Source organism: Astatotilapia calliptera, chromosome 5 (genome assembly GCF_964374335.1).
Source record: "Astatotilapia calliptera chromosome 5, fAstCal68.1, whole genome shotgun sequence".
Lineage (NCBI taxonomy): Eukaryota > Metazoa > Chordata > Actinopteri > Cichliformes > Cichlidae > Astatotilapia > Astatotilapia calliptera.
In genome coordinates this window covers 32,986,052-33,010,549 of record NC_137426.1, presented here as the reverse complement: position 1 = coordinate 33,010,549, position 24,498 = coordinate 32,986,052, and the positions used below count along the sequence as shown (strand labels likewise).

Here is a 24,498-nt window from a genome sequence, read left to right as displayed (position 1 = left end):
AGCCCCCTGCCCCTACTTACACTCGCTGCACTATGGTTTTATTGGATAATTGTTTTAGATTTTTTGACCTAAAGACCATTACACTTTCAATCAAATTAATGTAAAGTGTCTAAACAATTACATTATATTATAAAAATGCAACCTCATAGTGCACAACATATAGGAACATTTGCTTCTAACATAGCAACATGCCTATAATCCACACCTGCTAAGAGCACAATGACCAATGCGCCAATCATGCTCATCTAGTTCAAATTCAGCATGTGATCACAGCATGTCCATGGCATATGTGTGGGCTTGATATTATAGTAGCCTCTTTATGTATTTTTTCATAATAAGAAAAAGATGATATTCACCATTAAAACAGTTGAGTTAGTAAATGTCTCTAACTACTGATTCAACATTTACCTGACACTGCCTCTAAAGGAAATGTAGGATTCTGCCCACTGAGGTTTAAAGCAACCAATGAGATTATTTCCACCTCCTGAGCAGCTCCAACTCTGAGACATGTTTGGATAAATAAAACATTTAATCTGCTATGCGGATGTGTGTGTGTGTGTCACACGGCACACACACACACACCTCTGAACAGTGTTGGGTGTTGTCTGCAGCTGCCAGGATCAGCACAGCACTAATCCTTGGATTGCTCCCATTCTCATGTGAGTGGGACCACACTCTTTTGCGTGACTTTTATAAGCTGCAGACAAGGTGGAGAGGTGTAGGCAAAGGCAAAATGAAAAGCACCAGTCAGCTGTCCGCTGCAGGTGTGTCAGGTAGTAAACCTTTCCTGAAGCCAGAGTAATGAAACGAGTCCTTCTGGGTGCATAAACTCTCAGCATTCAGGTCTCGCTCACGCCGCTAACCACCACGGAGAGTCAGAACTCCACTTTACAAGCAGATGTTCCATTAGAGCCAAATGAGGAAATTACAGATCTAATGAGTAAAAATGTGAAGTGACATTTAAACATGATAAACAATGTTTTTAATAAGTATAACAGCATACAGCGTGAGAAAGAGGAGACGGAAATAGAAGTAGAGGGCTGTCCGTTCACACAGATCATTTAATCAGCACTTTTATTAATACACCTGTTTTCCACGCGGCGCTTATTAATTCCAAGTCTTCATAAACGTAAGCCCTGAGACATTTGATGAGTGTCTTATTAAAACATCCTTGAAAAGATGGGGTGGAAAAAACGCATTATGGAAAGATGTGTGATAAGCAAATTAATGCAAAGTTCACTTCTATGCCTCTTCCGCAGTTTTGGTGTTCTCCTGACACTGATCCTTTCTGGAGTGCGTCTGGCTGAACAGATGGGTCTATAAATGGAGATCACTCTGCGAGACATCTCTTCATTTACGTGACAGCCATGCTTATTTGCTGTGCCAGCGTAGGAGGGATATATATAATATGCAGGACGGACAGAGTGGCAGCGGGTCATGACTACAGATAAAATCTGGCCAATCAAGCTAAAGCAAGTGATTCTCTTCCTGCAGACTAATGGACCAATCAACATCCAGGCCATATGGAAAGTCTTCGACGTCGTCTCACTTTTAACTCTCCAACGTGTCGCGCTAGGCCCCTCACCTACAAGCTCAGACACTCACAGATGCCACTTAAAGCTCTCTAAACATACCTAGCAGATGATTTCAATTCTGCTCCAGGCATGAAATGAATCACAGAACATCCTGCAATAGTAATTTCTCACTCTCACTGATTCATGTTTCACGCTTGCTCTTCGATGCGTGTGTCAATACTTTGGCAAAAGTAGAAAGCGGAATTAAAGAGCGTCTGAAGTGTACATCTGAGCTCGGTTTGCAACCTGTTATAAAAAAAGAAATGTGAGAGGAAGCAGCAGCTGACATTTGAGCCAATTTCCCAACAGCATTTGATTTCTCAAAGTAAATTGGCCTGACTTTGAAACCGCTGGTGCATTAGTGTGTCAAGCTGCTCGGATGTGGCCACTTTGAGATTTGATAAGTATTTCCTTTATGACAAGGGTGAGTGTAATTTGGACATGTTAAACACAAATTACTGCGCCATGAGACACACAACTCAAAGAATAATGGCTGTTTTTATTCGGACTCTTCACCGAACGTGGACAGAAGAGGTGTCTTTCAAGCCCGGTGATGCCCACGTCTCCCACATTTGGTTCTCATACAGTACGCATTTAAAAACAAGTAAACATTCTGTTTTGACAGCTTTCATCGTATTATTTGTCCCCAAATGTGTCGCGGATAAATACAACAAAATAAAACCAGTACTGGTACAAAAAAAAAAGATTTATTCATAACACACGGGAAAAGACCCAGGGAAACCGAGTTAACGATAAAAATAATTTAAAAAATATAATAAAAACCAGTAAAAACCCTGAAAACCATAAATTTCACACCCGAGCCTCAACTCTCAATCAAACCACTTACGGACCGGCCCGGGGGTTGGGGACTGCTGTTCTAAATGAAGAATATATGTATATAGTCTATATAATTTTAATGCAAATTTCTGGTGTGATTTTGAATCCCACCCTCAAAACATTGATTTTTTCACTGACTGTTGTTGTTACGTCATTTTGTTTTGGACAAATTACACATTTATACAATGTAAAGACACATTTCTGACTTTTTCCCCACAATTGTGACGCTTAAATGTTTCAGATCAAACTAATTTTACTATTAGACAAAATTAAATACAATAAAATGAATGTGGTTAGGTTAACTGGTGATTCTAAATTGACTGTAGGTGTGCAGACTGATGGCCTGCTCCCCCACAACTCTGATTTCTGTTGAACTGGATATGCTGGAGAAAATCGATGGAGGCTTATGTCACATTTGGACAAAAACCTCTTGATAATTCCCAAAACTTTTAGGAAAAGGTGGAAGGTTTTTGGAAGGTTTCAGTTCTGTAAAACTACTTAACAGTAACAGTCAAACATGGTGGTAGCGTGGGAGTCTGGGATTGCTCAGGTGCTTCAGGTGTAATTTATAGAACCACGATCTCTACCCGAAAGCCTGAAGGAGAACGTCTGGAAATCAGTTTGTGTCCTGACGTTTAAAGGATTTTGCAGTGGCCTAGTCAAAGTCCAGATTTAAATCTGTTTGCAATGTTCATTGATGATGCTTGAAAAAAAAAATAGAAAGAAAGAAAGGCCACCAGAGTGATGTGAAACACTTCCTAGTTATTGTACTAGGGCTGGGCGATATGACCCAAAATTTATATCTCGATATTTTTTAGCTGGATGGCGATATAAGATATATATCTCGATTTTTTTTTTTAAAGCCATAAAGTAAGAACAAAAAGAGAGTTCTTAGTCAAAGCTGTGTCCCAGATGTCACACAGGCACTTTTATTAATATACAGCAGAGATGTACATGAAAAAAACTACTCAAAAGTAAATTATGAGCATTTATTAAATAGTAATGCTCCATTAATAAAAGAAAAATATGTTGTTTTTGTGCAAAACAAAAAGGTCACAATTGTGCAGTCAAAATGTAAACTAAAAGACGCTGAGCACAATAACAAAGACAGATTTCACAGCTGCTCTCTTTCCAAGTTCGTGACTGACAGCCTGGAGTTTGAAATCCGCTTCATAACCGTGTCTCTTAACAGGTGCCATTTATGGTCCTTATACACACACAATACGGTAATATTACGTTGAAGCACAGTACGTATCACTCCGCGAGGCTCCTCGGTAGCTGTAATGCTCCGACAATCCATCAAGCTGGTGCAGCTCCGTAGCTTACCAAAGTCGAACTAAAACATTTTGACAGATTGCTGAGCGCCGTGTACCACATAAAATCGGTTCACGGTCATCAAGCACAACCAGAATTCATACATAAGGCGCGCTGTCAACTTTTGAGAGAATGAAAGGATTTCAGGCCGTGCATGGTGTTACCGTGGTTAGCTCGTTAACACGTTGACGCCGTCCAGCCCCACGCACGGGGTGATGCGCAGTAACTCGTTAACGGAGATTTGCCGTGTCCATCTTGTCGCTGCCTGCAGGTGAAGCAATGGGGGAGAAGGGGGAGTTGTGTTCAGTGAAGGAGAGGCGAGCCCAAGTAACGTTGCGTAAAGACAAAAGCAGACAAAAGAGAGGCAAACTTGTGGCTCCACAACTATAATTATAACGTAACATAGACTATATCGATATAAAAGATATTGTCACATCTTATATCTCGTATAAAAATATTAGAGATGGCACGATACCACTTTTTTATGTCCGATACCGATATCATAAATTTGGATATCTGCCGATACCGATATGAATCCGATATAGTGTTTTTTTTAATCAACAAAACTGTTTTTTAAATATCTTGCTGCATTTTGTATAAGTTCATACTCAAGTTTAAAACAACAACTACACTAAAGCTATTCTGTTATACCTGTATACAAAAAAAATATTTCATAGTTCAGCAATACTGATCAATCTAATAAACTTAAACCTACACCATCCTCCCTATTCTGGTATTTTAAAGAGTACTTAGCATAAATATTAAGCAACCTAACTAATAGGGTTCCAACTCCCAGCAACAACAAAAATAAATAAATAAAAAATAGGGAACCACCCCTCACGCTCCACCTCATGATGCTTAATCGACGTAATCAACCTTAATTTGATGCAGTGTGAAAAAAAATGCACAGAAATCAATTATTTTTCAAGAAATATTAAACAGATTCAACATCTTTCTTCAACAAAATTGCAGACTGCACAGATGGTACCTTCCCAAAGGAAAAAGTACTATAGCTTACTAGGGTATATATTAGACTTAATAGTCACTATATACAGTAATTGACTTCTATTCATTTTACATCAAATTAAAACTTTGTGTGTCAGATAATTATTTATTAAAAGCTAGACATTTTAAATGAGAATAAGAAAGAAAAGCATGTCTTTGTGCCCCCTTTTCCCAGTTAATGCCCTATCGGCCCCCCTGGCTAAACTTTGCTAGATCCGCCCCTGCACAGTTACCAGCGTCAGCTACATAGAAAAAGATCCTGGTGTAGAAAGTAATATTAAATAAATTCTAACAACAGCTTATCAAGCTTAAACGTGCTGCTGTTGTTCAGCCGCTGGTTTCCTCTTTCTGGTGCAAAGTGGGCCAAAAACAAAGACGGACTCGCGACAGAAAAGCCGATCAGCTGATCATTTAAGCAGTTTCACGATTGAAGTAGCAGCCTGAGAGGCAGTCGCTCGTTAAGCTTAACGCAGGAATGCTTTACAAACATTCAGAGATGGACTTACACACTTGCTTTACTTCTCTCGGGGATAACTTTGTCGGAGATGAAATGCCAGGTTGCTAGCGAAGCTCCAAATGCTATCCAGACCACAGGTCCCGCATGCCACCGCCGCTCTATCACGTGATGCATACTGCTCCGACATGCTAACGTTCTGAGGTGAGTTACGGCGTGTTGCAAGTTTTGTGAGGTGCTTTCGTGATATTTAATGGATCGGATTACATTTTTTATTTTTCTCCGATATCCGATCCAGTAATTTAGGTCAGTATCGGACCGATACCGATACGTAATATCGGATCGGTCCATCTCTAAAAAATATATCGATATTTTTTAAAAAACTCGATATATCGCCCAGCTCTATATTGCACTTCCTGCTGCCAAGGATGACACAACCAGTTATTATGTTTTAGGGGCAACCATTTTTTCCACATAGGACCAGTTAGGTTTAGATAACTAGTTACCCTTAATAAATGAAATCCAAAGATCCAAAACTCAATTTTTCATTTACTTGGGTTATTACTGTCTAATATTAAAAGTTTTTGATGACCTGTACCTCCTGCCATCAGTCAGGAGGTACAGGAGCATCCACTCCCGCACTAGCAGATCCAGGCACAGTCTGTACCCACAAGCCATCAGGCTGCTGAACTGCTGAAATATTAGACAGTTTATTTTTCACAATCACTGCACACACAGTACATCTATATATCATCACCTCTACACTAAAGATGCTACAGTATTTTTAGTAATCTGCATTTATTTACTCTGCTTATATAAAACACCCAGCACGCCCCTGCGGGCGGTTTATCCTTCAAGCTCGGGTCCTCTACCAGAGGCCTGGGAGCTTGAGGGTCCTGCGCAGTATCTTAGCTGTTCCCAGGACTGCGCTCTTCTGGACAGAGATCTCCGATGTTGTTCCCGGGATCTGCTGGAGCCACTCGCCTAGCTTGTGCACTCGCCTAGTGCTCCGATTACCACGGGGACCACCGTTACCTTCACCCTCCACATCCTCTCGAGCTCTTCTCTGAGCCCTTGGTATTTCTCCAGCTTCTCGTGTTCCTTCTCAGCCACCAGGCCCAGGCTCTTCCAGCAGCCACAGGCCCAGGATCCTGCAGCAGCCACCAGGCCCAGGATCCTGCAGCAGCCACCAGGCCCAGGCTCTTCCAGCAGCCACCAGGCCCAGGATCCTCCAGCAGCCACAGGCCCAGGCTCTTCCAGCAGCCACCAGGCCCAGGATCCTCCAGCAGCCACCAGGCCCAGGATCCTGCAGCAGCCACCAGGCCCAGGATCCTGCAGCAGCCACCAGGCCCAGGCTCTTCCAGCAGCCACCAGGCCCAGGATCCTGCAGCAGCCACCAGGCCCAGGCTCTTCCAGCAGCCACCAGGCCCAGGATCCTGCAGCAGCCACCAGGCCCAGGCTCTTCCAGCAGTCACTAGGCCCAGGATCCTCCTGCTCCACCAGGCCCAGGATCCTCCAGCAGCCACTGGGCCCAGGCTCCTCTAGCAAGGCACCAACAAGTAAATCAACAGTGACTTCAACGGCCATCACAAGGAAATACCAATCTCATCATTTTCAAAATGCCACCTAAAAAAGCAAACCCAGGAGTTGAAGAGGAGTTGGAGGAGATTAGGAAATCGCTTAATTTCATGTCTGATGAACTGAGCAAAGTGGCTAAACAACAAGGTATGCTACATGACCTAATGGATGAAATAAAACAACTAAAAAACCTCATAAATGACAAGGACAAGAAAATAGACGACTTGGAACGGCGAATCGAGGACCTTGAACAATACACAAGAATGGATGATTTAGTCATAAGTGGTCTGGAGACGCAACACCGAACCTACGCCAGAGTAACAGCTGGCGGAGGTAAAGACGGTGAAGATGCCCCGGTAGAGGAGCTGCAAATGCTTGAACAGCAAGTGATAAAATTCCTTCAAACGAAGAATGTAAGTATTCAGCGCCATCATATTGCAGCATGCCACACGCTCCCCAGAAAAGACAGTAAAACAAAGCCAGCAATCATTCTTCGGTTTGTGAGTCGCAAAACAACGATTGAGTTACTGAAACAGGGTAAGAAGCTAAAAGGGACTGGTGTGTATTTAAATGAACATTTAACGAAAAAGACTGCTGAAATTGCAAGACAGGCACGCAGCCTGAGAAAACAAAATAAGATACAAGCGACATGGACGAGGAACTGCAAAGTAATGATAAGACTAAATGGCAATCCCGAAGAAGCGAAAGTTGTGATGATAAGAGAACTCAAAGACTTAGAGCAATATAAATAATCAGGAATCTGCTATGGAATCTATTGGAAAAGTGACGATTGGATAATGAACAATGGGTATGGAAAGTGTTTCTGGCCTTATGGCTCAAAAACAATGGAAACAACAACAACAAAAACACATAAATGACAAGTTTGGACACAGATTATAGGTTTCCATTCGGAGATATTGAAGAGGAAGACTTTGATTATGAAAAGGACTGTCAAGGTGGTTATTTTGCCACACACGCTGAGAAAACGAACTTCAAAACGTTTAACTATGCAGAGCACAACATGCATGACCCTGAAAGTAACATTGACCCAGATACCCACTTCTACAATAACACCAATAATACTTGTGAGTACTATACAGATGACCAATTCAATGTGAATATTAAAATGGCAAATGCATTGTCGGTCATACATTTCAATAGTAGAAGCCTGTATAAAATTTTTTCTAAAATTACAGAATGTTTAAGTAAGTTAAAAAAGTTTAATATAATTGCAATATCAGAAACATGGCTCGATAATGAGAAAGTTAGTGAAATGGGACTGGAAGGATACGAATTATTTACAATGAACAGGGTGAATAAAAAAGGAGGCGGTGTTGCTTTATATGTAGATAAAGTTTTGAAATGTAGTCTGATTGAATGTATGTCAAGCACCATAGATAACATATTGGAATGTGTCACTATGGAAATTCATGTTGAAAAAGCTAACAATATAATTATAAGTTGCATCTATAGGACACCAGGTTCATGCCTTGAGATATTCAATGAAAAACTTGCTGCTATGTTTAGCAACCTAAATGATAAAAAAGTGCAAATAATTTGTGGTGATTTTAATATAAATTTGCTAAACCCAAATGGACATCAGAAAACAACAGATTTCATAAATACAATGTATAGTAACTCCCTTTTCCCTGTAATTATAAAACCAAGTAGAATAACAATTGATACAGCTACATTGATAGATAATATATTCACAAATAAAATTGACCATGAAATAGTAGGTGGACTTCTTATAACTGATATAAGCGATCATCTTCCTGTTTTTGCAATTTTTCAAAATTATTTTGGGATTAAAACTACACAAAAGAATCAAATATTTGATATGATACGACATAGAACAACAAGAGCCATTGCTGCCCTCCAGGTGGACTTAAAGGAACACAATTGGAATGAGGTTTTTGCAAATGAAGATTCAAATAGTGCATATGATGCATTCTTATCAACTGTAATTTCACTATATGAAAAACATTGTCCTTTAATGAAAATCACTAGAAAGCATCACAGATCAAATAAGCCATGGATCACAAAGGGGATAGAAGATGCATGTAAAAAGAAAAATAATCTATATAAGAGATTCATAAAACAGAGGACAAAAGATGCTGAAATAAAGTACAAGTTATATAAAAATAGATTAGTAAATACTATAAGAACAAGTAAGAAAGAATATTACCACAAATTATTGGAGCAAAGTAGAAGTAACACACAAGAAACGTGGAGGATATTAAACAGTCTAATCAAAAAGGGCTCAAAAAATAAGAATTATCCAGATTATTTTAAAAAAGATAAAGATATTGTGCTTGATAAAACTAAAGACATTGCAAATGAATTTAATGATTTCTTTGTAAATGTTGGCTTTAATTTAGCAAAAGAAATTCCAGAGTCAAGAAATAATAACGACCTAAATAAACATATTACTCAGAATGTGTCCTCCATGTTTATTGGTGCTGTAACTCATAGAGAAATAATTAACATTGTGAAGACATTTAAAAATAAAAAGTCCACTGACTGTTTTGGTATTGACATGATATTAGTTAAAAGTATTATAGAATATATACTGCAACCTTTCGCATACATTTGTAATCTGTCCTTTCAAACTGGTGTGTTTCCCTCACAAATGAAAATAGCAAAAGTTATTCCAATCCATAAAAACGGAGAGAGATGTCAGTTTACCAATTATAGGCCAATATCACTACTCCCACAGTTCTCAAAAATTTTAGAAAAGTTTTTTGTTAATAGACTTGATAAATATATTGAGAAGCATAATCTCCTAAGTGATAACCAATATGGCTTTAGAGTGAAAAGGTCAACTTCAATGGCAGTGATGGAACTTGTTGAAGGGATATCTAATGCTATAGATAATAAGGAATATACTGTTGGTGTTTTTATAGACTTAAAAAAGGCGTTTGATACAATTGATCATTCTGTATTAATGAATAAACTAGAGAGATATGGCATAAGAGGGATGGCATACAAGTGGATGAAAAGTTACCTGGATGAAAGATATCAATATGTCGAATTCAATAATGTAAAATCTAAGCAGTTGAAGGTAACTTGTGGTGTTCCTCAGGGCTCTGTGCTGGGCCCTAAATTATTTATATTATATATAAATGACATATGTAGTGTTTCCAAACTGTTAAAATGTGTATTGTTTGCTGATGATACCACTCTGTACTGCTCAGGTAAAAACTTAGAACAGCTTCTGACTACAGCGGAAAAGGAGTTAAATATATTAAAAAACTGGTTTGATGTAAATAAGTTATCATTAAATATAAAGAAAACAAAATTGATTATTTTTGGCACTAGACAAATGAAAAATGTATCTAAAATAAGGGTTAATGGAATTGAAATTGAAAGAGTGTACGAAAATAAATTTCTTGGAGTGATAATTGATGATAAGCTGAGTTGGAAGTCTCATATAAACCACGTGAAAACAAAAATGTCAAAAACCATTGCTATTCTCTATAAAACAAAGCATGTCCTGAACAAATATATCATTATACACACTTTATTGTACTCTGTTGCTTCCATATATGACTTACTGTCTGGAGATATATGGAACGCCAGGACTGCCATAATGAATTGATTAAATACACCATTAAATAATTAATTAAATGTGGCAATAATTAATTAAAATTGGAATTAATTAATTAAATAAATAGTTATGACACATGTAATTAATTTATTATTGACACATTTAATTAATTATTTATGTATTTCACATTTTAATTAATTATTGACACATTTAATTAATTATTGACACATTTAATTAATTATTGACACATTTAATTAATTATTTAATGATATATTTATTTATTTCATTTTGGCAGTCCTGGCGCCTGGCTCTCATCATGAAATAATTTTATCTGTCAGCCTCACCCATCAAACTCAGGAGGCGGGGTTAACGCTGCCCATGCAGCTTCTCTAACATTTGATTGGTTGCCGTGCAAAGTAAGTCAAAACAGGTCGATCCTAGATAATCGATTGCTTGTGTAGACTTGGGGCAGCCAGGTATCCCAGAATGCAGATCAAATCACAGGCAGCAATGGTGGTGGTGTAGTTTTAAAATACCCCGTTTTTCTGTCACCAGCTACACTTTTAACAGTGTTTTAGCCGCGAATGTCGCGCCGTATGTCTGGTCAGGTTGTCAACATAGAACATGTTTGCAAAAGTGCTCAGATGTTTTCAGAGATTTCACTAGCTCTGCTAACAGTTAGCATGCAGAGTGCACCGAGGGGGTTACGTTAACCGGTTTGTTTACATATTCCACTCTCCGTGTTCCACATGTTGCATTCGCAGATTCTCATTTTCACCGAACGATCGTCTCTTTCCGCCTGGTCTTGTGTCTCTGTGCTTCTGTAACATAAAGAACGAGCTGACATTTTTCTCACGAAACCAGCGATCAGCTCAACAGACCCTCAGTTTACCTGCATGCATCCTCCTCCTCATCTGTCAGCTGTTTAACACCTGCTGCTAATTCAAGAAACACGCCTAAGTTACCTGGTGATAGTCACAGTTTAACTGGGCAGCTCGATATAAAGTAATGTCAGCGCATTTTTCTGCACAAGATAAGTAAATATAGTGTTTTCCCTGAGCGCAGAGCTGCTGGAGCTTGTTTCCTTACAGAGCACTTTATAGGCGAACAGCTTCATCGGCGGCTGATGTCCAATCACCGGCACACAGCTTTCAAACCTCAGCTGAGTTTTAGCTCTCAGTGGTTAAACGCTGGACTTCATTCACTCAGGTTCTGTCTGTCGGGTCACGTTTACTTCGCTGTTTTATTTACAACTGAGCAAATCGGTTTGGCTGAGGTTAAAGTTACGTTTCATAACTGCATAGTTTCACAGACGTTTAATGGTTTACTGGCACATGTGTTAGACTGAACTATCATCTAAATATCATCTGTTTTTTAATAGTTATTCAACTGTATTCTAAGCACCAGCTGTCAGTTAGAATGTGATTTTTTTTCTCTCTGTTGGCAGACGTATAAAAATGCGCAGGAAAATCTGACGTGCATGGCAAACTTCACCAACGATATTTAGGGAGGAATAAACACACATCAAACATAAATGAACCATTTGCCTGTCTCCATAATTGAGAGCATTTTCTCTTCTTATGTCAACACTCTCTCTCTCTCTTTTTTTTTTTCTTTTTTTTTGCTTTTTCGGTCATGTTATGTTTACCTGTCAAAGGCTTGTTACAATCTATGAAACACATGGTGCAGACTTCTGGATGTTAGAAGAAAACTAATACTGCTCATGAATGAGACTAAAGGCAGGAAGGTGTCCTTTAAAACATGTTAATAGGACCTCCCTATTTATATCATAGTTTATGATATAGCACGTGTATTTCAGTAATAGCCTGCTGAGGCCACTATACGTGCTGGCCTCATATCAAATGTGAAGGCAGACTGAGTCTATCTTTGACGTTTTTTATATCTAATCTTCCTTTTGAAACATTTAAACAGCAGCGAGTCTGCAGCTGAGGGAATACAAACTCAAATTGTCGGAACAGGTTTGCTCGTTTCTTGGATTCATTTGGTGATTTATTAAATGTATAACTGTTATTCTAATCTGCTGCTGAGTCTCTTACACTTTTCTTTATGCTGTATATTTTCACGTCTCTGGAATAGTTGGCAGTTAGATAGTCAGCTGTGAAACTTTGTGTTAACTCATGGAGCTGAGGATATCGTGGATATCGTGGATATGCTGACCTCGCTCCGTGGTGTACAGGGCCGTTTACCCTCATGATTAATATTCACAATAAAAATATTAGCCGAACATCATGAAGTCTGTATGTGTTTCATAGTGTCGAACAACCTTTGTACAGTTAAAGCCAGCAGTTACTACATGACAGAAACACCAACTTTATCTCTTTTATGTGTTTATACACAGGTCATGCTGATTACTGAACAAAAACCCAAAGATCAGATGTTAAACAGATTTATTTGCTCTCTCTCCTCCTTAAACATGTTTTTAATGTTAGTTAAATTCAGAATTGGCGACTGAAACACGTAGGACACATAAGAACATCAGGAAATAAAACACCGATAAATATAACCTCAGTAAAAGAAGTCAGCGGGGGTTACTACAGCTGTGTACCGGGGCCTGCGCTTTGTCGGTGGGATTGCTTGCGAGGCGAGCGGGTTTTGCAAAGAGGCTGTATCTTGACAAACCGACCAGACACATGAAGATTAAACCACTACATTCTCGGCTAAAAAAATATTAAAACGGTATTTGGTGACACACAAACAGGGTTTTTCAAAGCTCAGTTCTGTTAGCTTCCACATGCCGGTTTTAATTAATTAAAATGTGAAATACATAAATAATTAAATGTGTCAATAATTAATTAATTAATTAAATGTGTCAATAATTAATTAAAATGTGAAATACATAAATAATTAAATGTGTCAATAATTAATTAATTACATGTGTCATAACTATTTATTTAATTAATTAATTCCAATTTTAATTAATTATTGCCACATTTAATTAATTATTTAATGGTGTATTTAATTAATTCATTATGGCAGTCCTGGCGTTCCATAGAGATATGGGGTAATGCATATAAAACGAACACTCTTCCTATTTTCAAGTTACAAAAAAGAGCTATAAGAATTATAAACCAATCAAACTATATAGAACCAACTAACATTTTGTTTATTAATCTGAATACCCTGAAATTTTATGATTTAGTTGAATATAAAATGGCACAGATAATGTATAAAGCACAAAATAACTTGCTTTGCCCCAGTACTCAGAAGCTGTTCAAAGTCAGAGAGAGTCAATAGGACTTAAGGGGAACAGATTTCTTTAAAAAAAACAAGATAAGGACAAATATAAAGCAGAGATGTGTTTCTATTAGAGGAGTTAACCTGTGGAATAGTTATGACAGTGATTTAAAAAGGTGTAGTTCATTTTCCTTGTTTAAAAACATGTTTAAAAATAGAGTATTAGAAAAATATATAAATCAAGAATGAAAAGAGCAAAAAGGAGAAGAAAAAAACCTCTTGATTATTTTGCTTTGATGTAGTTACTTATCTAAGGTGGAAAGTTTTTTTTCTTTGTTTTTTTTTTTTTTTGTTGGTTTGTTTGTTTGTTTGGTTTTTGCTTTGTTTTATTATTGTCTTCAAGCCCTGTGTACAGGAGCTGCATACAAAAAGATATTTTGTGAAAAGGGTTGGCGTAATAAGCAAATGCTTCAGCCAATACCTTTTGATTAGCCTTGTCTCATGCTTTCTTTCTTTATGGTAGATTTTTGTTCTGTTTTCACTGTTTGTTTTTTTTTTCACTGTTTTCACTGAGATTTGAATTTGAATGCTAATCAATAAAATCAAAATAAAATCAAATCAAAATCAAATCAATTCGGAACCGCTACATCGATCACTACGGCTGTCTTCTTCTGTTTGTCTACCACCACTATGTCCGGTTGGTTAGCCACCACCATTTTGTCCATCTGTATCTGGAAGTCCCACAGGATCTTAGCTCAGTCATTCTCCACCACCCTTGGGGGCATCTCCCATTTTGACCTCGGGACTTCCAGGTTATACTCGGCAGAGATGTTCCTGTACACTATGCCGGCCACTTGGTTATGGCGTTCCATGTATGCCTTGCCTGCTAGCATCTTGCACCCTGCTGTTATGTGCTGGATTGTCTCTGGGGCATCTTTACACAGCCTGCACCTGGGGTCTTGCCTGGTGTGATAGACCCCAGCCTCTATGGATCTTGTACTCAGAGCTTGTTCTTGTGCTGCCATGATTAGTGCCTCTGTGCTGTCTTTCAGTCCAGCTTTGTCCAGCCACTGGTAGGATTTCTGGATATCAGCCACCTCCTCTATCTGCCGGTGGTACATACCGTGCAGGGGCCTGTCCTTCCATGATGGTTCCTCGTCTCCCTCCTCTTTCTTGGGTTTCTGCTGCCTGAGGTATTCACTGAGCACTCGGTCAGTTGGGGCCATCTTCCCAATGTATTCTTGGATGTTCGTTGTCTCATCCTGGACTGTGGTGCTGACACTCACCAGTCCCCTCCGCTTAGCGTACAGCCTCAGGGTGCTGGACTTGGGGTGAAACCCTCCATGCATGGTAAGGAGCCGAGGTGCGTACTCCGCAGAAGTCCACAACATTCTGCAGATCGCTACAGACCTGCAAACTTCGCGTGGCCTTCGCATTAGCTCAAGAACGGTGTGCAGGGAGTTTCACAGAATGGGTTTTCATAGCCGAGCAGATGAATCCAAGCCTTGCATCACTAAGCACAATGCAAAGTGTCAGGTGCAGTGTTGTAAAGTATGCTACCACTGGATTTTAGAGCAGTGGAGATGTGTTCTTTGGAGTGATGAATTGTTCCACTCAGGGGGTGACTCCTGTGTTTAAAGTGTGTAAAAGTCTATGGGAAAATGGCGGTGTTCCTGCTTGCTCTTTGACCCCAGTAAACGCTTGTCAGATGAGTTTATGGTCTGAATTGCTAGTCACGATCAACATTTATTAATTACAACATGATGTTCACGTTGCAAATTATAGTCCTCATTAGAGTAAATAAGGACAATTAAGCAGGTTATGCTTTTGGGCGGGTATGCTGAGTGATAAGCGAGCTGCTTCTCTGTAAGTGTGCAGTGTCCCTCAGTGTGTCTCAGATCTGTTCTCCACCCCTCGCTTGTCATGTCCCGATTCAAGAGACCAAGGTGACCACAGCAAAAACAGACAGCTTGAGGCTTCACAGAACGTGATCAACTCGTAGGTGAAATCATTGTGGCTACATCCATCGTTTATCAGCACTAAGAAAATTTAGTTCTGACTTTTCCTAATCAACCTGGTTCCACAGACAAGGTATCTAAGTAACTGTTAAGCTACAACCAGTATTGATGAAGACGCAGATACTGACACCAAGAGTACACTTACAGAATAAAGCAGTGTTGATTTAGGTGCCTTAAACCATTGAAGACAGAGGAGTTTCTAGCAAGATTAATGGTCTGTCTTAGCATTTCCTGTCTAGACCAATAAAGCTATTTTTTGATCAATGGCTAAGTGCAAAACTAAGACAATTTCTTGGCAGCAACATGTTTTTTTTTCCCCAACTGAATTCATCACGACCTAACCTTATCTATTTAATAATAATAATAATAATGTAAAACATGACATTTTACAACATCTCCTACTTAGTCCGCAGTCGCATTCTTTATGTTTTCTCCTGCATGTCATGCGACTTAACACTTGAACAGCTTAAACCTACTAATGTGAGAAAAAGGGAGTTAACTTTTAGCAAAACTGTAAGCAGATGTTCCCTTGGAAACAAGCCTTCTGTCTTTGTTTAAAGATGTCACTCGAATGGTTGCTTGCTACAGTTAACCATTAATTGCACATAAACGTTAGACATACCCACTATCAGGTCCCACTTGGTTTGTGAAATCACAAGCTCTGTTAGCTCTAAGGCGTCATTGATGAGAAACCAAGACACAAACCCAAAGTCTGTTTTTCACATGTTCAAATGTTTGTTTGTCAGAATGAGGATTTTTATCCTTTAAGACAGGGCAGAGTAGGTATTATGTTTAGATTGTTAAACCTGGACTGGAGGACACCGACTGTCACATATAATCCAATATTAATGTTGATCACGATTTTGGCTTCCCACAATTGAATTAAGCTGATCAAATGATATTGAAAAACGCATGCTCCACCAGCAGAATACATGGCAAAAGCAAATTAAGCGCTCCCTAAATCAGCAACTGACCACATTTCTGAATGTGCTAATCACAGCTGTTCCTTGAACTGTGCAGCGTGTGGTTTCCAGGATTCGTTAAAAGCCAGATATACAACAAAATTCAAATATCTGTCACAGCAGAAGGCAAACAGCTTATTTCTTTGAAGCTGATCATAAACCACTGTTTACAAATACTGTGGATCCAGCACAACTGATGTTAACGAAGAAGAAGGCAAAGACAGCTGTGCGTCTGTACTGCAAACTAAGACAACTGACTTATTTAACCACCTGAAAACCCTGAAACGATGCAGTGGTTACTAGTGTGAAACGCAGACAGCCATAAAAGCACAGCAGCACAGCAGTGCATCTATCTAACTCACAAAGTGCATTCAATTCGACCAAAGACATCTGTCCACTAAACACAGTGAGTAATGAAGACTTCAAGAAAATTGTCAATTTATTGGACAAAAGTGGGTTCTGGGTTCTGCAAAATGTCACACGAGGAAAAGAGATGGATCTCACTTGCTTCGAGCTTTATTCACATCCATCACGCACGTACAATAAATGGAGTGAAAGAGCTTATATCTTGCTTTAAGAGATGCACTTCCAGCAGATAAATTCATATTTGCCTGCAAAGATGTTTTATTTGCCCGGAATTTAGCATAAAGGCTTTAAATGTTGATTTAATTTTGTGTTCAAATTTGACAATTTTTCATTCAGATTTTTTATAAAAGAGCTGCAGTGAATTAGATAAATAAAAAGGGTCAACTTTGTTTTGCTTCAAAGATGTGTATATGGATGTAAAGGCAGGGTTATTATTTACATTTTGTCACTAAAATCAATGAATAACTATTGTAAATAATTGTGATGTTATTGATTAAAATAAATGAGAATCATTTTGGCCATAATTGTGCAGCCCTGCTGTCGCCAATTTGCTTTTTCTTTTTTCTTTTTTCTTTGGGTTGGGAGCATCAGTCCTAATCGTCTCCCTGACTTTCCGTTAACTCACCAGTTCAGTTAACTTGCTTTGTCAGGTAAACGTGACCGAGCTGGTGTTTTTTGAACAGTTATTTAAAAATAATTGTTGGCATTTTTTTAGTCTATGTGGATGACTTCAGAAATCAAAAACAATTTGAATTCAAGTAGCAATTCTCAAAGATAAGCTAAGCTATGCTAAGCTACACTAAGCTAAGCTAAGCTAATCTAAGATATACATTATTTTATTCATTCCTATGTTGCAGGAGCCAAAACATACAAAATAACTTGGCTAACTATAATAACTAAAATTCACAAAAAAGTAAATCTGTCAATAAATAAAATTAAACTACTGTATAGATATTATTTGTTTTAATATAATAAAATCTAAATGATTTAAATTTGGTTTCATAATTTAATCTATTTAAAATCCCCAAATCAATGTCAACAAATCAGTATTTAACAGTTATTTTAGTTTGGTTGCAATATTCAGGCTTTCTAATCAACAAACCAATACATATTTTTATACATATTGTATATTATCTGTGTTCTGCACATACAGACACAACAGGAGCCCAGCTGGCATTTTGACTTGGCAGCAGTTTGCCGGGTGCATTTTGTTCATGGAGTGCCATCTCCCCTCACTGATTATAATACACACAAAGGACTGAATACTGCTTCCCCAGGAATCCAGCCACCAGCAGGTTCTGTATTGTTTCCCCCTCTCTGGATATCTTTTGTGGGGGGAAAAAACATATATTACAATAAAGGGAAATCTAATTTTAGCATAAAGCATTTGCATAACATTGCCTCATCTTAGGCCTTTTAAAGGCATGTAACCTTTTGGACTGTGCTCAGTAAAAAAAGAAGCTGAAATACTGACTGTCCATCACTGTGTTACAGAAGGTGGCTATAATGATTGTTAAAGAGTAAAAAATGCATATTGATTTTACATGCATGTGAAGTCCAGCATTGTCTGTTCTTTTTTTGCAACAAAGCAAAGACGCAGAAGCGACAGCATCAAACCCGCCACACCCAAAGCTCTTTAATGCCTCCCTCGGGATTTAAACACCTCCTCAAACATTTGCATGGCTTCTAAAGCCGATAGAGATAAATACTCAAGGTCTTTAAAAGATGGCGCTTAATGCAAGAGGGAGCAGCGTCGGGACGTCAGCACATCTTGCGACGCCTCGTGAGAGGACACTTGATTGAGCGCATCTGCTGCGAGTGGCCTAACAAACTTGATTTCTTCCTGCTGGTGACATATTGAAATGGCGTGTTTTGCAGGCTGCTCTCCGCGCCTGACACGGCCCACTTACACACTCATCAGCAAGACCTGCCCCACTCTGCGCTCTCAGCTGCTTTGTTCCAGCTGATGTCATCTAAACCTCGTCCCTGCAGGGTTGTCTGGGGTAGATAAGACATTCCCTCCCTCTCCACTGGTCTCCCACACAAAAAAAACACACACACATACAAAAAAAACGGGGCTGCTGCTATGAAGATGGATTGCCCAGCTGGTGACACTAGTTCCCTTTCTGCTGAAGCCACTGTGGAGCACTAACGCAATTAAAGCAATTAATCTTCAACAAAAGGGGTTTACGGCTACCTCTCGTGATTTTGCATGTTTCTGTATAGGTGCGTAACATAAAGGGGGGGTGTAAAAGGAAGCAGCATAGCAGTCGTGCTTATCACACAACTGATGTGTGATATCAGGATGCGATCGGCTTTCATCAAAGTCGCATCATTTTCACAACAAGCAGCACGATAAGAATAAATACTGTAGTCGACCTACAGGCAGAGAGGCTATAAGCGCGCAGCCGCTTAAAAAGGCAACTTCTCCGACGACTGCCACAGCAGATGCTTAACATTTTATACTGTGCGCCCTGTAACGCAGAAGTGTGTGGTTACGTGCGCGTGTGTTGCAGTCACAGATGAGAGTCTGGTGTGTGTTGTCATGCTCCACAAACAGTTACTCTACTTCCTAGTTGTCTTTAAAGTCTGCTATCGTGGCAAAAAAAATTAAAATCTAAAAAGATTCCTTTTAATGTAATACAGCTGGGACTGTCTCAATTTTAATTTCAAATCTGTGCTTCTTTTCCGTTTCATTCTGGAACAGCGGCACAGGTGGTCTCAGCCAAATATCATTTATTTAGTGCGAATAAAAGCATTAAAACACATTAGCGAGCATCAAACAGACTTTCAAACTACCAGAACAAAGACAGCGTTAAAGAAATCCATCTACTAAATGTCCATTAGTCTAATACTCGCTGCTGCACTGAAGAACTAAAGTAAATCTATCTTTCTGCTGCAGCTTCGCCCACAACAAACTTCTAATTTCAATTATTCAGGAGTTGTTGTGTGATTATATTTGAATGATTCAAATCTCGAGTCATTTGTTATTTATCTCAGCAGTTGGTCACCGAGTGAGTACAGTCAGCAGTAAGTGAGAAGAGTGAAGGGCAAGTGCGTGCAGTGATGGAACTTCAGGGAAACAAAGAATTGCAAAGCATCTATTTAACTTTGAGCTCTGCCGCTTTATTCGTCGCTTCATTCGCAGCAACGTCGATTCATGTCAAACAATCCAAAGTATGATTTCCAAACAACAGGATCAAAGTGTGCTGTGAGGTTGAAGTTTGTTATGGAAGTGGCACAGGGCAAGTGAAGGGCACCAGCAGCGAAACCACTATGCAAATTCCCCGCCACTTTGTTTGACAAGCAACAACACTGCTTTGTATATATGCAAAGCCTGGCAAGACACTCTGCACACAGCCCTGCTGTCAGAGCCGGGTCATGCTAGAACGGTGACACCCAATGGGCGACCCCTGTCTCCGAGCGAGGTTACTGGGCCAGACTTCACGCTGGACTCTGACAGACGCGCACAAGACCGACAGAGTTACCACGTGTGGCACGCGTGACATTTCAGAGGTCAAACGTGGCTGGACGCTGAGATCGTTCCTCATTGCTCAAAAACCCGACAGAACTCGAATGATTTGATTTCTGGAGCCGTTCTCGTCCCGCTGAGGTGAAAAGTACTTGATTAGCACGTTGAAATTTACTCAGCAGCCGGTCTATTCGGCCGCCACTAAAAAGCTGGAGATAAAACACGGTAAACCCCATTAACCATTACTCAGCTCAGCTTCAAGCTGTTTTTATTCTTAGCCACATCTAAGGAGTGCATCAAAATCTCTCCATGGAAGTACGACCACAAAATAAGCCTCAGAGATTGAAGCGTTGTGGTGCACACTGACACTGTCCTTTTGAATTCCTAAAAAGACAAATAAATCAGTTTCTTTTGTGATTTCAGGCCTCGACAGACATACAAAACATGCGCTAATTTAACACTACGTTACAGTATGCAAGCCAAACGGTATACACATTCATCCTCATGACAAGTCTGATAAAGCACAGTATAGTGGTCACTTTAAGGTTGCCTGCATCTTTAGTTGGTCAGTGTTGTGATTGATTTGTCAACATATCTTTGATGTTTTATATATAAATGCAAGCACAAGAACTAGGTCATCAGTGATGATCTTACCTTTATCCCTAGCTCGAACCCTTTGCTACCAGAATAAGTAATTTTCGGTTTTCTTTTAAGGTGTTCTCCAAGTCTTGGCAGTCATCAGTGATGGTGGCCAAACAGTTTACAAGTGCACATATAGGAAGTGGCTATCAGTGACGAGACAATCAGAAATCATGGAATATCAACAGATTTCTGTGGCTAATCACAAAGATGGGAAAAACTATGTTATTGACACATAGTGGGCAGGTACTGTTAAAGTAATCTTACTGTTGAGTTAATTAGATTTGAAGTTTAGAGTTCTGTCTGAATAAGGTGATGCTGCGTGTTTACCTTACAAATATATAAATATAAAGTGCCCGAGGTGACTGTTGTGATTAGGCGGTGTATGAATAAAATTGAATTGAATCGAACTTTATGGTTATTGGTTAAATAGTACACAGGAAGTTGCCTTTGCCAAGTCAAACAGGCATTTAAAATGTGCTAATGCGCCAGTGATTTACATTTTCTGTTATTAAAATGTGTGCATCTCGTCATTCACGGCAACCAGCTGCACAACACACTGCTGTTGGAGGCTTTTACAGCGATATGCTTAAATGAGAACCAGATGAGAGGTGTGGAAGGGGGCGAGTGTTGTTTAGACGTGTCTGTCTTTGTGTCTCAGAGCAATAAGAGCACATGCAAAAAGCACAGCAGTTCTAGTGTCGTGGTAAAAGCAAATATTGCGCTACCTGTCGGTCTCTCGCAGTGGTTCGCTGCCCTTCCGCCAAGAGATCACACCCCAAGGAGACATCTTGGGCTTGCACTCGACGAGCGCGTCTCCTCCTACCTTCACCAGCGTCTGGCTCCTCAGTTGATTGTGAGAAAAATCTGGGGCAACAGCTGAGACAAGAGCAGCATGTTAAAGCCAGTATTTGTAAAAGCCTCACACTTTCTTCTCCTTCCTACAATTCATCTCTGATCGTTTATTTCATTTTAAATGTGGGGCTCAACAGTTTTTCACCATTACATTACAAATACATTGAATTATTGCTGCGGGTAAATCAATGACAGTGGATTAAAGATCTTTATAATGCGAATAATTAGTAATCAGAACGCTGAATAGTAATGCCCACAGCTGATGGGTTGAAGAGATTGATAACAGGCTTGCATGTGCTGTCTGATCACTCTCATAACAACTCGCCTGCGCTAAAACTCGCTTTAAAAAAATCGTGTGCTGTCCGATAACCTCTCCGACATCCTCTTTTTTTCTCCCCATTGACCAGTAAAATCAGGTGTATTGAGCCCGAGCCCAATCGGCTACACGATCAGGATGAGACGCGCCGGAGGTTGAATGGTGAATGAGGGCGGCTGCCGACAAAGAGCGAAGAGTGACGGGCTTGACAGCGCAGATGGGCGAGGCTGGTGAACAAAGCAGCTCCGAGCATACATCACTGTCAGCAGGACGCATTCATCTTATAATTAATGCTTTTCAATTAGTGGCCAATAAGAGGGAGGCCAGAGGTCATCTGAAGAGGGAGCAAACTTGAAAACAAACACTCTTGCGCACACATCTCAAGCAGGGATGCGCACATGCCAGAGTGGGTGTGCGCATCCCTGCACACTCTGTAAACCGGGGCGGGGTCTTACCTATAACTCGCAGCTCTGCATTGGAGTAGACCTCCCCGTGCTTATTGCCGGCCACACACTGATACATGCCGGTGTCAGTCAGGGTCAGGCGACTGATTGACAACACCCCGCTGGCGACCTGTATGCGTTCCTACGGACAAACAGACATGTGCCTTTAATATGCTTTACTCCCATGGCTCATCTACATAAAAACAGGCAGCCAGCGGCCCAGTGAATTATGGTCTGGAAGTGACAGACGTGGCAATAAATCTAGGTTTTCATCACTAATGGAGGCAAAGGCTTGGGTGGATGGAGGCAGGCTAGCGGAAAATGACCCTAATCAATCTACATGTTTATGAGAGTGAAATAAAACCATGCTCTATTTATATCTCTGACTGCACCACAGGGCCCGTTTCCCCTTCAGCAGAAAGAGGGGATAAGAGGGGAAGGAGTATCGAGACATCTGAGGTATACAGCGCTGTGAAAATTGCTTTCCAGATAGGTATGCCCTGTACATACTAAGTGCTGTGTACATGGTCACGCTGTACCACCGCTTCATCTGTTTGGACTATTTGCCCGCCTACGGGGGGAAAATCTTGCTCGTCACTGAGCCATCAAATTAAAATCTATTTAAGGACGGCTAGGCCCGATGAACTAAAAACTCGGCTGGATCAGTGAATCAGTCGGACATTTAATCCCCAGTATACATTTATCTCCCTGAACTCGAGTTTTCGCACCGCTCCTTCACTACAGTATTAAATCCTTGAGCAGTTTTCATACATCTCTATGCAGCTGTGTCAGGTTTTTCGCCTCCCCCGTGTCCCTACGTCTGCTGCGTTCTCCTCCGGCTTCACCCATAATGTCATCAGAGCCTATTTCCATAGGGTTTTTTTTTTTTTTTTGGAGCGGCCTGTGCTCCAGTTGCCGGGGATTAAGGTACTGTGACATGAAAAGAGAGACCGTCCTCGTCGAAAGATCACAAACTAATCCTGTGTTTGAGCAGGTTGCGCCTGAATTTCCATACCGCTCAGGCACCTCCGGATGTGCAGGGGCGAACATCCCTGCTGGCGAAGGAGGCGAATGCTGGCGTGTATCAGTCTGTGCATGGAAAGCATTCCCATTTATGGCAGCTATTAATTAACCATGACATTCCTCTCAAATCAGCAGTTTTTCATGCAGGGACCTGGGGGGGACCATCTGTACGCCTTATGCTGAATGAAAATGATTGGCAATGTCATTTGCCAACAACTCTGGTGTGATTTACGTGATAAAACAAACAAACAAGACAAAACAAAAACTCAAAAAATATGAATAAATTGAAAAAGTGAGCTTTTCTGGGGGGGGTTAGGATTACTATTACTAGTCTTTGTAAGAATGATGCAAAATGCCTGTAACACTTGCACAGGCTACATTTCATATGATATTATCACAACTTCAATCTACTCATTTGCATTCCAGAACAAAAGGGTGGGGGGTCTTTCATTCTCTTATACTCTAATCTTTCAAGTTTGATCTTTGTTGACCAGAGATGAGCAGTAACGCGTTACTTGTTCAACTGACCGCTGCGGCACACCTGCACCAGGGTAAACCTCCACCTACGCCACTCCTGCTTTACAGGTGAAAATAGAGCAACAGGACCGCTGAGTCTTTGATTTTATTTATTTTCTGCTGTGTTTTACTTGCATTTATTTGAAAGAGCGAGTGTAAACACAAAAAATATTTTATTTTATGTGCTGGAATGTGCAGAAAATAGGTTTAAATGTTAAACAAATTTCTTCCAGTCAGTGAATGTTGCATATAATTAAATTTTTGCTTGATGCATAAAAAAAAATTAAAACTGATAAAACAAGTTTTAAAAAGAGACTTTTCCATTTGATTACATTTTGTATGATGGATTATGCAGAAAAAGTAGAATTGGGCTGAAACATC

At 39.9% G+C, this 24,498-nt stretch overlaps 1 protein-coding gene across 2 annotated transcripts in view; it reads right to left on the bottom strand.

Moving 5' to 3' along the window:
- Positions 1–24,498, bottom strand: part of cntn4 (contactin 4) — a 201,486-nt gene that overhangs the window by 45,650 nt on the left and 131,338 nt on the right. For both annotated transcript variants that reach the window (XM_026168944.2, XM_026168946.2), the window contains exons 10-11: positions 22,591–22,720; positions 21,693–21,843 (exon numbers count right to left, since the gene is read on the bottom strand). In XM_026168944.2, coding sequence (XP_026024729.2) covers positions 21,693–21,843; positions 22,591–22,720 — 281 coding nt within the window. The remainder of the gene's footprint in view (positions 1–21,692; positions 21,844–22,590; positions 22,721–24,498) is intronic.